At 39.1% G+C, this 13,736-nt stretch overlaps 1 protein-coding gene across 1 annotated transcript in view; it reads left to right on the top strand.

Annotated features, from left to right (window-relative positions):
- MAP3K7CL (MAP3K7 C-terminal like) overlaps nt 1–11,001 on the top strand; it is a 43,142-nt gene extending 32,141 nt beyond the window's left edge. Inside the window, exon 5 of the mRNA XM_003797086.2 lies at nt 9,851–11,001. Coding sequence (XP_003797134.1) covers nt 9,851–10,031 — 181 coding nt within the window. The 3' untranslated portion in view covers nt 10,032–11,001. The remainder of the gene's footprint in view (nt 1–9,850) is intronic.
- Nucleotides 11,002–13,736: the final 2,735 nt, after the last annotated feature.

Genomic DNA, 13,736 nt, shown 5'->3' with positions numbered 1-13,736 from the left:
TCTATTCCTGTAATCCTTCCACAAAAACATAGTACAGACACAGCAAAAGGGGGAGCTTGGCTACTACCACAAGGGCAAGCAGGATAAGGGGATCCCCACCTTGCAAGGTGGTATAATTGCAAGTGGCTTATCCCCAAATCCTAGGAAGTGGTATAGAGAAGAAAGAATGAAGTCTAGCAGTAGAGGCTAGGCATGAGGTTCCCGTGGCTTCGTGAGGGAGTATTTGAGCTTCTGCATGGCACTAGACACCTCCCTAGCTAGTGTCCCCCAATGTCTGGCAGCCATTAGAATCTGCATGGCCTGAGGAGTGACCCTCTGTACCTGCTCAGAGGTATCCATGGTCCACCAGATGGAGTGAAGTTATGCATCTTTCACTCACCAAGAAACTGTGAAAGTGGTGAGACACAAGAATGTGCTTACCTCAAAGTATAATAAGGCAGTCAAGTCAAGGCTCAGGTGATGTTGCCTGGCTGGCTCTCCATAAAGGTGTCACTAACTTCCAAATGGAACTTTTCCCAAGTTCTTGGTAATAATCAGGAAAGGAGTTTCAGGATGTGCCACATAAATCAAGCAAGTGACAGCTTTTATTGAAAGTAAAAGTACACTCTCAGGAAAGCGAGCAGGCAGGTGCGAATCAGGGAAGCTGCACTGGGAGGAAGTGGTTTTAGATCTTTTGTAGTTTTATTAATTGAGAAGAGGAATACTCAAGGTCAAGGGGTTGGCTTTTACTAAGAATTTGGATAGTAATTTCTAGAATTGAGTTCCCTCACATTTTTTATATTTTATATGACTGTCTTGGAATAGTTATGCTGATTTTAAGGACAGAGAAATGTTAAAACAACAATGTAAACGATATTGGAATTAGTCGAAGTTTATGTAAGGTGACAGGGATAGCTGACAATCCAGCTGAAACCAGTTCTTGCCTGCAGTTATTAGCCCCTTTTGATTAAGGTTGTTTACTTTTTAGGCTCACGCCTGTAGTCCTAGCACTTTGGAAGGCCAAGGTGGGTGGATTGCTTGACCTCAAGAGTTTGAGACCACTTGAGAAAGAATGAGACTCCCGTGTCTACTAAAAAAATAGAAAAACTAGTCACGTGTTGTGGCTCATGCCTGTAGTTCCAGCTACTCAGGAGGCTGAGGTGAGAGGATTGCTCAAGCCCTAGAGTTTGAGGTTGCTGTGAGCTATGACCCCACAGCACTCTACCCAGAGTGACAGAGTGAGACTCTGTCTGAAAAAAAAAAAAAAGGTTGTTTACTTTAACACTGCACCCAGTCTTCAAGCTCCTGTATCTGGCCTTAGCCTTGTTTCCTAGTCTCATTCTCTAACATCAGCAAAATAGTAACATAAGAAAAGGCAAAGTTGACTTGTAGAAATAAGATGGCTAGCAGAGTTTATATAGCCTTCCAGAACCGCAAAAAAGTGTGCCAGAGCCCCTACTTAGGTACTCAAGTGCCTGTGTGTGTTCCTACAGAATTTATCTTCTTTCCTTCTCAAACCTATTTGGAATTTATCCCTAAATAATTGACTAAATGTGAGTCCAAAGCCAAATTCTTTTATTATTATTTTTCATAACATCTATCAACTTCCTTTTTCTCATTGCTACTTCTCCTGTTTGGGTTCAGGATTTATTCACGCCTTGGTTGGTATAATACTATAACTGGTTTCCATGACTATGGTTTCTCATTTCTAGAAAATGGAAGCCAGTTCTTGGCCTGACTTTTAAGACCTGCCCCAGTATGCCCGAGCACCTCTGTAGAACTTCCCATCTCATCTCTTATCTTCATCTACATTGGCTTTTTCACATTCCCCAGGGCAGGAGGTGGGTCCTTCTCACACCAACCTCTTGGCCTAGTGTCCCTTTCTTCCTTTGTACCTGCCTAGATGCTACTCTCCCTTGAGGAAGGCTCAAACCACATACCTGCACCAACCATCAGTGACAATTTTTCTGAGCAAAGGAAAATTCACTGTAATGATTCTTTTATAGGTTAGTGTAACCAATAGTTACAATTTAAATTCATGTCCTTTTTGACTGTGTATAGTTCCCACAGACATGGACACTTTTTTTTTTTTTTTTGAGGCATATTCTCATTCTGTTGCCCAGGCTAGAGTGCTATAGCATCAACCTAGCTCACAGCAACCTCAAACTCCTGGGTCCAGCCAATCCTTTTGCCTTCACCTCCCAAGTAGCTGGGATTACAGGTGCCCACCACCACACCTGGCTAGTTGTTTCTACTTTCAGTAGAGATGGGGTCTTATTCTTGCTCAGGCTGGTCTCGAACTCCTGAGCTCCAGTCTCATGCTTGCTCAGGCTGGTCTCGACCTCCTGAGCTCCAGGGATCTTCCTGCTTCAGCCTCCCAGAGGGCTGGGATTACAGGCATGAACCACTGTGTCCAACAACACTTTTAGACACCTCTTTGTTTCCTAATCACCTGGCATAGGTGCTGAGAATAGGGTCAAATATGAGGGATGTGATTTAGGGTGGTCATTGTAGGTTATAGTAGTATACTTTGTGTATATATGTTTTATTTGTAATTCATAAATAAATCTATATTTAAAATATCAAGCTAAGATCAGCAATAAAAGGCTGCTAAAATCAATTATTAAATTGAGAAATATGGTTATATCTTATATATATTTATAAATGAACTTGGTTTTTCAGGGGTTGTTGGTGATCACTGTTTTCATTAAGACTTTATTGAAGCAGAAATTCATTTTGCAACAGATCTTTTCCTGCATAGTCTTTGTTTTTAAGCAAGATAAACTGGGCCAAATGGATTTGACCCAGGTAATTAACTCTCCATTTTTTGATGATTCTGATGAGAATTTCTTCCCTATCATTTCATAAAGTGTGCCTGATTATGTTGCCTTAGCTACATGCAAAAAAAAAAAAAAAAAAAGATGCTAAGTAAGGCATTTTTAAAGAGAGTTCTTCATTGGAGTCATTCAAGCACAGATGAAGCTTTGAACTCTAAACTGAACTTCTCTCTCATCTCCAGTGGAGGTCTCCCTGGGTCAAGTTTGGAAGAATTCGTAAAGGAGCAATGAGAGAAGAGTTGATGTAACTATTATTTTAAGTCGGGTCCGTTGGATGGATAAAGATAATAAAACATTTTCTAGGATTATAAACTTAGCATGGAAAAATACAATGTAAAGAATCAATGTAAAACAAAAAGAGGATGTCGGGGAGGGAATTTTATTGAAATCTTAAAAAAATTACCAAGAATTCTGACTTCTATAAAGAATTCCTGCTATCATTTTCAGCTATTTCTTTCTAGGCCTTTTGCATATGAAGAGGTATTTTTATGTAGTTGACTACATAATAACCTGAAATGTATGCCATACCTTTTTCCATAAATATTACAACATAAGAATTTTTATGTGAAAAGGAAAACAGAAAATTGTAACAAAGTCTCAGTTTGTTACTCAGGCTAGAGTGCTGTGGTCTCAGCCTACTTCATGCTACCACAAATAACTGAGTTCAAGTGATCCCCCTGCCTCAATCTCCTGAATAGCTAGGAATATAGGCCCTGCCATGATATCTTATTAATTTTTCTATTTTTAATAGAGACAAAGTCTCATTCTTGCTCAGGCTGGTCTCAAACTCCTGAGCTCAAGGGATCCTCCCACCTTGGCGTCTCAGAGTGCTGGGATTATAAGAGTGAGCCACCACACCCAGCCAATAACAAGAGTTTTTTTTTTTTTTTGGCAGTTTTTGGCTGGGGCTGGGTTTGAACCCACCACCCCCGGCATATGGGGCTGGTGCCCTACTCCTTTGAGCCACAGGCACCACCTAATAACAAGAGATTTTTATGTTTAACCAGAAGCATTTATTTCCCAAAGGCAAAGGTTTTTAAACCATGTTCCAGGGAACCTCTTGAAGATTGAAGATGAAGAGGATGTCTGTCAAGAGGCTGTATCAGGGTCATCCAGAGAAGTTTTAATCTTTTTTTCATAGACAGGGTCTCCCTCTGTCATCCAGGCTAGAGTACAGTGGCATGATCACAGCTCACTAAAGCCTCAAGCTCTTGGGCTGCAGAGAACTGTCTCAGTGATCCTCCTGCCTTAGCCTCCCAAGTAGCTGGGACTGCAGATGCATGCCACTACATCCAGATAATTTTTAAATTTTTCCTAGAGATGAAGTCACTCTATGTTGCCCTGGCTGGTCTTAAACTCTTGGGTTCAAGCAATCCTTTTGCCTTAGCTTCCCAAATCACAAGATCACAGGTGTGAGTCACTATGCCTGGCTGAGAAGGTTTAATTTTATCAGTTTTATTTGTTGCCCTTTGTGTGATTTTCTTTGAAAAAGTATTACACAGCAAGAAAACACTGAAAACCAAACCTCACTTATATGTACAACCATATTTTTCTTAATTATTTACTCAGCTCCCTCAATTGTTTTCATTATCATAAACAGTAAATAGAAACAATTCTCCACAAGTGCTTGTAGGGCATATACCACATGAGGCAAAAGTCCAATCTTCTTTTTCCTGTGATGTCTAATACAGGTAAGATGCCTTCTGGGTAAGGTAAGGCATGAGATTTGAGTTCATTTTCTAACAGTGGAGATGTGCTTCCCAAGACTGGCTTGGTTAGCAAGAATAAAGGACAGTACCTGGCTCGCACTAGGTTTTTGATAAATACTTGTTGAGAGAATGAATACAAGAGCCCAGGAACTGTCTCCACTCTTCACTTGCTTAAAAGGTAAAGGAACAGCCAAAAAGAAGCTCTCATTTTAGCCGTTAGTTTTGTGTGAAATCCCAATATCCCCGATTTCATGAAGCTTGAGATTACACTTTTCACGATGCCTCAATCACTAGGATTTGGACCTTTTACACCACATAGTCACATCAGTCCAGTCATTTCACTGGAATCTCATTCCCAGGTATCCCTCCACTTAATTATCTTCCTGCACACCTATCAAAAAGGATAGAATATTTACCACTTCTCAGTGAGAAGGCCTTGAGCTAGGTTTCTCTTGTGGAGGAAAGAGGCTTCAATCCAATCTCTAAGGGACCCAAGCCAGGAAACTTGGCTTGCTACCTTATTTGTATCCCAGGATTGATGCTATTGATAAGCAGAGTGCTCATTTCCCTTAGAGCTGTGGTTCTCAAAGAGTCAATTCTCTACCCTTCCTACTCCTTATCCCATCCCTACAATGGCAGAGTCTGCGATTTGGTTGTAATCACTGGGAGGGGGAGTGGTTTTGCTTCTGGTGTCTAGTGAGTCGAGGCCAAGGATCCTGCTAAACATCCTGTGCTCTCCATGTATAGACTGCCTCCAATAACAAAGAATTGCTTGACCCAAACATCCATTGTGTCAAGCTTGAGAAACCTTCCATCTGAGCAAGTCCCATTTCCTCCTTAAAGGGTGCAGTATTGCCCTTTGGTTCCCAGAAGACAGAGGTATGTTTGTTCATGTCTTGTTCATATCCAGGGCTTCAGCATCATAGTTTAGACTGAGTTCGGGAAGTCCCAGTTCAATACCATTTATCTTTCCTCCACCTGTATAAGATGAAGGTGGATGCTCACATCCTTTTTGTCATCTTGAGGCATCATCTCCACTCCTGTGAATAAATGCTTGTATTTTACACATAAGTCTCTGAAGAGCCACCAAGAATACAATCCAAATCTGTATTTTAAAATAAAATTATCTCTATAGTAACGATCTTACATTTTTACATTATTATCCAAAAGTCTTCAGCTCCTTGGGACTAAGTAGTATAGAATTTTGCCTTTCCAAATAAAAGCTCTTCACCAACTTTCAGAGTGCCAGGAACTATGGTAGTGGTCTTCCCAGAACAGAGAAATACTTGTCCCAGTGATGAATCCATGTCTTAAGTTGATGCAACATAAAGAAACTCTTTAATTTTGGAATTAATTTCCACAAAGTTCTAAAGTTTTCTTTAACAAGTCACTTGAACTTTCCCTTCTTTCATTTCTTTTAGCAAACAAAAATTTTCCAGGCATGTGGGTTAGGATGGGAACAGAAGGTCTGTGGTGGACCCCAAGTTTATGGCCTTTAGACCATTGAACTACATTATATGAAAAGCTGGGTTACAGGTTTTCACTTCAGAAATAATATTTCTGTGACTATCGTCTTCTATCTTCATATCATATTACATTGAAGGGAATAATAGAAATGATAACTGAGAAATCAAAGACAGGACCATAGTCTAGTCAACTAGAAATATTGATTTGGTCTTCAGATCATCTATTTATAAGATGGTTTCTGTAGCTTGATGCCAGGATTTAATCATAAATTGCTAATAGGTGAGCAAAATATGTCTATATTAATAGGCCCTGCACAGGAGATAACAGACGGGTTGACAGTATTCATTGAATAGCTGTATAATTGCTTATCAAATGCATGAAACTAATTTGGAAACCTATCAGTTGAGTCTTCTTGATGCCAGTAAAGGGGAAATTATTATTGATTTTCTCCAATGCAAGAAGATTGGACTAGACAATCTTGACCATTCTTCTTTGTTGTAAAATCTGTGATGTTGTGATTTATTGTCTCTACCAGTCAAAACTAATAACAGATGGCTCCAGGAGTTTTAAACAAGGTCAGACATGGAACCAGAAAGATAGCTATTGTTATTCCCAGTACTACAAACTCCCAGACCATGATTTGGAGGTGAAACTCTATTTCCACCTAAACTATTTATATGACACAAGTAATTTGAAAGAGGCAAAACCAGAAAGTCTGATGAATAAAGAATTTAGAGTGTCTCTCTTTGCTTATATAGGTTTTACTTATTAATTTTCTTTAAGATAGTCACGTGAATACTTTTACTTATAAATGTTTAATTATCAACATTTACTGCTTAAACTATACTTAGGGGTGCAGAGTTCTGAACATTTACTTAGAAGGATAGGCTTGGTTTTTGGCTCTTATTAGCTGTGTTACTTTTTTTTTTTTTTTTTTTTTGCAGTTTTTAGCCAGGGCTGGGTTTGAACCCACCACCTCTGGCATATGGGGCCGGCGCCCTACTCCTTTGGGCCACAGGAGCTGCCCAGCTGTGTGACTTTTTTAATTAAATGGAACATGTCGAGTTTCTCTTTACTTATCTTTAAACTATAAATTACTATATTTACCATTGAGCTACCTTTTTTCTCATGATTCATTCAGCAGGTATTTATTGGCAGTCTATTCTAAGCACAACAGAAGATCCAAAGATCAGTAATTGCCCAAGGGAACTTTGTGTGTGCTTATCAGTATTCCAGATTATCTTTCATCTGTCCCTGGTTGGGCACTTAGCTTGGCTCAATGAATACCAAATTGGGTGCAAAAGGGGCTTCACTGCGTGCAGGAAGGAAATATTAGAACTTCTGTTCTGAATTGCTTTTTGTTCTTTTTTCGAGGATAACTTTATCTTGTTAGTTTCAAACTTACAGAATAGTTTCAAAAGTAGGATAAAGAATGCCCATATATCCTTTACTGGATTCAACAAGTATTAAAACCTTCGCTAGTTGTGCCTTATTTTTCCTCCCTAAATATTACTGAAGTTCTCTGTACATACATGCACCATCCTACACCATTGTCCGAAATATTTCAGTGAGTATTTTCTAAGAATAAGGACATTCTCTCACCTAACCATGGCATAATAACTAACATCAAGAAATCGGGCATTGATACAATAGTATTGCCTATTTAATTTATAGACCGTATTCAAATTGCATCAATTTTTCTGTAATTTTTTTCAAAGCTATTTTTTACCAGACCAGAATCACAGGTTGTACTTAGTTGTCTTTTTCTCTTTGGGTTCTTTAAACGTGGAATAGTTCTTGCTATTTAACATTTTTGAAGACACATGCTAGCAATTTTGTGGAGCTTTCCTCAATTTGATGTTCTCTAGTATTCCTCACAATTAAATTCAGATTACGCATTTTTGGCAGGGACACCACACAAGTGACACTGTGTCTCTATTCATCTCATCTCACTACTGATGTCACCTGTGGTCACTGTCTTCCAGGTTTCTCCACACTTTTCCCCTTTGCAGTTTATAAGCAATTTGCGGGAGTACATTTTGCGATTGTGTAAATATCTTATTTCTCATCAGCCTTTGCCCACGAGGGTTAGCATCCAATCTTATCTCATTACAGATCTACACTTGGGTGTGCTTCGTAATGTCTATATTAGTGCATATATACTTTACAAATGAATGTGCAGACATGTAAAAATAGTTTGGGCTTGTATTCAAAGTTTTGGTCTTTTTTAAACTAATAGTAATACATAGTAAAAAAGGTTTGGCGATGTAAATAAATGAGATGGTCAGGCTGTTTATTTGTTTTGGATTATTGGAACACAACAGGTCTTATTTTTAATCAGGAAACTCCCCCTTGCTCCTAGTGCCGACGGACTTGTTTCCAATATAAACTTGAATATTTTTGCTTTCCAGGAACATCTATTTTCCTTTTTTCTTATCATATTATGGAGTGTTAGATCAGTATCTGATCAGTGGAAGAAGGAAGAGGAGAGGCTATTAGCAATGTGGCCAACAGTAGTAATGGATGGACACCAGGAAGATAATATTTGCCCTTGTTATATACCAAGGAAAGATTGTTACTACTTTAGAACAGGGGTTCAAAATCATTCCCTGAAAACACATCCAAAGGACCTCAGGGGCTTTGCAGGGAAGGGAGAGGCCAAGAAGTAAGAGTTTAGGACTGAGCTGAGTGGCAATGTGTCTTAAGCTTTGGTCAGTTGGATACAATTTCTATGAATTATGCCATAGTCACACCATTATTTACTCAATACTTTTCTTTAAATTAGCTTTACTTTTTTTTAAAATTAGCCTACTTTTAGGGTATGTGATCTTTGAAATTATGTGTTGGATGTGTTGGTTAATATTTGTAAATACATATTGAATAAATTTAAAAGTCTGAAAACTTTGCCTAGATACAATCTATAGGCCTCTAGCAGTACGAAGCCTTCCCTATAGAAAGCCCATCTAGGAACCATGTATCTAAAGAACCAACTGTTCTGTGCCCTGCAGAGGAGGAAGAGATGCGAGGCAAAGAATTTAATTAGATCTAGTCTAGGTGAGAATTCACTGACCCTGTACAGGGAGCAGACCTGGCATCCTTTGGGGCTATCATGCTTATTAAATCTAAACATGGCCTATAGATATTTAGCTCCTTATAAGGGTGCATTCACAACAATGAATTATTTCCAAATATTTACTGAGAACCGAATTTGCTTAAGGCACTGTTACTGTAAATTTCCTCCTGTCCCCTCCGTCTGCTTCCTCAATTGTAGAGTCAGGCCAGTACCAATGGAGACACATAGTTTTGTTAATTAGGACTGAAATGTATATTTAAGGACTAAGGAAAGACGTGGGAAAGAAATATCTGCAAGGATAGAGCTGCATTCTTTAGTTCAAAGAGGCCAGGGAAGATTTCCTAGCCTCAGATATAGGAAACAAAGGAAGATGACAGTTGAATTTGGAGAACAAGGACTCGGCAAGGGACAAAGTACAAGACAATAGGCAGCATCGTATACTATAAGAAATTATAAACTGATTTTCCCTGTGTTTTCCTAAATTAGTTATAATTTTTATGATTTCTTATACTCTTATAAAGATCACTTTTTTGGACTACGGAAGGACCTGTGGGGCTTTTTGTGTATGTTTAGTATTTTGGATGTGTCTACTAGAGGTGCAGGAATCAAATACAAAGTTCTAAAGCTTACAGGGCTAGAGAAATAAAAGTGAGTTGGAGGCAAGCAGAGGTGGGTGGAAATCTAGAAGAGCAGAATGAAAACATCTGCTTGCATTGTGCCGTTCCTGAATACTTGCTCTGCACTGAATTCTGTCCTTCTTCCTGCCCTGTGCCCTGGATCTTCAGAAAGGAGCTCATCGCCAAGTTGGATCAGGCAGAAAAGGAGAAGGTGGATGCCGCTCAGCTGGTTCGGGAATTCGAGGCTCTGACAGAGGAGAATCGGACGTTGGAGCTGGCCCAGGCTCAGTGCGTGGAACAACTAGAGAAGCTTCGAATACAGTATCAGAAGAGGCAGGGGTCATCCTAACTTTAAATTATTATTCAATGTACACATCTGAGGCTGGCAACTGCTTTGCGCCGGCCAAATAATTTTTATTTGAAAAGAATAGTGAGTCACAGCGATTGCTACTCTGTATTACCCACATGCCAAACGTAATGAGTTTAATGCTTGTCAGCTTCTCGCTTGACAGAAGGGATATTTTATTGTAAGTAAGATCATTAATGCAAAGCTATTCCCAGTATATGTTTTCAGAGATCAGAATTCTTTTCCACATATATACATATTTCTCATTTATGAGAAAATATGATCATGCTGTATATCAAGGTAAAAATGATAAAAAATAGAATATTGACCCCATTAAGAATCATGAGCTGAGCAGAGTTGAATCCATGCAACACACCAGCAAATGCTCATTGTAGTTCCGTATCTGTGTGTTTTTAAATTTCATGCCTTTAAAATTTCAAATGTGCTCAAATCTAAACCGTCAGAAACTTCTCTGCATATACTTACGTTCACCAGTCAGACTTAATCCCTCCATGATCAATGGTACTAAGAATAAGTGGCTGCATATCGTAAAAGCTTCCTCATGAAAATAGTAGCAGATATCACATTTGTGCCCAATGCACATTAGCCAGTGCTAATTTGCTATTATAATCAAGACAGATAAGGCTGTATTTTCTTCACGCTCTGTTACCTCCCAGAAAACATCTCTGCCTTTGTGTGTTCTACGGAGAGAGAGAGAGACAGGGAAAGGGATTGTTTGGTCATTACTTGGGTGTGTTCCCATGAAAACATCGGTGAAATGATAACTGTTACTTTGGGATTTAAGGAGATGTTTTAGGTCAGTAACAACGAATAGGAATATGTGAGTAAATTCAGAATTAAAATGATTTTTCCCTTGTTCTACCTATCACCATCTATTCCTAGACTGATCTCTGTGTTATATGTTCATTTCTATTCGTGTACCTTCTTTTTCATTAAACATGGATCAAAACTGCAAGTTCATATTTTGTTCTGTTCTCAGCTCCATTTATTTATTTGAAAATCATCAAACATTTTTAAAAATTTCAATTGATCTAGGGGATAGAAGTGTTTTTTTGTTACATGGACAAATTATGTAATGCTGACGTCAGGGCTTTTAGTGTAGCGGGTGCTAAAATAGTGCACAATGTTCCTGATAGGTAGATCTTTATCTCTGACCCCGCCCCCTGCCATGCTCCACCTCCTCAGTTTTCAGTGTCTATTACACACCATTTACTGACCATGTATACCCATCATATAGCTCTTACTTACAAGGGAGAACATATGGTACTTATTTTTTCATTTCTGAGATACTTCATTTAGGATAATGGTCTCCAGTTCCTCCAAGTTCCTGCGAAAGACATTATTTTATTTCTTCTTCTGGCTGATTAGTACTCCAAGGAGAGAGGGTGTGTGTGTGTGTGTGTGAGTGTCAGATCCATTTGTCAGCTGATGGGCACTTAGGTTGATTCCACATCCTTGCAATTGTGATTTGTGCTACACTGATCATTTGGGTGCAGGTGTTTTTTATAAAATGACTTATTTTCCTTTGGCTAACACCTTTTATACTAAAAGTTGGGATGGCCTAGCCCTAGTCAGAATTTGTTCTTAGCTGTATTTACATATTCAAAAAATATGTAAATAAAAATAAAAATATGCAGTCTCTTTCCTTGAAAAAAAATTGTGATTTCTCATACAAACAGCTTTGAACCATAAACTTAAACATGATATATTTGTGTCTTAAGGTATTTGCTCAAAATACATCCAAGAGAATAGTTAATTAACACAGAAAGATGGCCTCAGACAGACCAGTGGTTCTCATTTGGGGATTATGTTGCCACCAGTGGACTTTCGACTGTGTCTGGAAACATTGTTTTTGCTGCCACAACTAGTGTAAGGGGCTCTACTGGTATCTAGAGGGCAAAGGCCAGGGATGCTGCTTACCATCTTACAGTGCACAATGCTTCACAACAAAGAATTGTAGGAGCCCAAAGTGACAATAGCACCAAGATTGGTACACCCAGGGGTAGATTCATCACTGGACTAATGGCAAGTGCACTGGGGAAGCACCTTGTGGGGCCACAGTTTGCCTGGCATGTGGTGCCGCATTGCTTAAGTGTGTCTTCCTCATTTGAAAAATGAATTCCGGTAAGCCTTAAATTTTAATGTTATATGAGCCCATTAAGCTGCTTCAACATTCAACCGAAGGTGAAACTCCCTCTTTTCCTGGCAGAACCTTGTTTTAGTAACCATGTCACGCAAATCCAAAGTTAATGGAAGAGGAGTAAGAAAGGTAATTTACTGCCTTTATTTATATATTTTTATGGAGACAGAGTCTCAATGTATTGCCTAGGCTAGAGTGCCATGGTGTCAGCCTAGCTCGCAGCAACCCCAAACTTCTAGGCTTAAGAGATCCTTCTGCTTCAGTCTCCTGAGTAGCTGGGGCCACAGGTGCCCACCACAACTCCTCGCTAATTTTTCTATTGTTAGTAGAGATGGGGTTTCACTCTTACTCAAGCTGGTCTTGGACTGAGCTCAACCAATCCTCTATCTTGGTTTTCCAGAGAGCTAGGGTTACAGCTATGAGCTAATACACCTGGCCAGATACTAACATTTAAATACAAGGATTTGTTTTTTTGCCACTGCTCATCTGAATTTATGGAATTCAAGCAGTCATTGCTCTTTGTTGGCCATGGGGAATGGGGAAATATAATTTCAAAGTCTCTTTGCTCTACCAGAATGAAAATAATTTAACAATGTGGAAACATCTGAACACCACTGGTATATTAAGGATCACTGAGTAAATAGTTCTCATATCTTGGCTAGTCTCAGCCTGAAATTTTACTACATGTTTCCAAAAGATATCTCTTTATGACTTAAAAGCAAGTGTTTCCCTTGGTGTGTATATTTTTAAGCAGATTTTTATTCACGAAAACATAAAACATCATCTACTTTTGTAGCATGTCAGAGAAATCTAAAGGTAGAATTTCTGTATTTCCAGGCTTATCTTTTCATCCATTTGACAAACTTCCATAAATCTTTTTAACCACTGCGCATTATCTGCGTAGCACAGATCATGGAAGAGCTCTCTATCTTCAAACATATTTACCGTCTTCATGCTGTTGGAAATAATGATAATGTTACAGGCTGTCAAAAACAAGCACAGAGGTTCTATTAGTGTTAGGGTGAAAGTGCTTGTTTTAGAGCTGGAATTAAGGGAACATGTGACTCACACTATATTCTGCAATTGCTCTACTCAAGGTTTTGCTGTTTGTGAGCCATTTAGGTTGCGTAGGCATGATTGACTGTGATGACTCGTGGGCTCAAAGTCAAATTTGTAACCATTGGTGTTGGCTGAGCGGGTTTCCTTATCTCATCCTGGTACCTGGGCTTGTACACATATTATTAACTCAATACAAATAAGCATCTGGAAGAGATCTGGAAGTCAAGTTCATTTCAGTGAAAATTCAACTCTTTCCAAGTGCAGGGCAGAGCAACAGCCATAGACGATGTAAAAATGAAGACTTAAAGATAACTAATCTGGTTTCCATGGGTGGGATGGGCTGCACTCAATAGAGAACAGAGGCACAGGATACTGTTATGAGGCTAATCGAGAGGAAGAGACTTAGGGTAGGAGTAACTGAAATGGAGTAAAAGGAAGGAAGGATGGCAACGGCACAATGAGTAGCAGCAGCCGCACGGCTTAGGATG

The sequence above is a fragment of the Otolemur garnettii genome, unplaced genomic scaffold (genome assembly GCF_000181295.1).
Source record: "Otolemur garnettii isolate 467f Iridium unplaced genomic scaffold, OtoGar3 scaffold00111, whole genome shotgun sequence".
NCBI classification, from domain to species: domain Eukaryota; kingdom Metazoa; phylum Chordata; class Mammalia; order Primates; family Galagidae; genus Otolemur; species Otolemur garnettii.
Note: the sequence above shows the minus strand (reverse complement) of the source record. Positions and strands in the feature narration are given on the sequence as shown.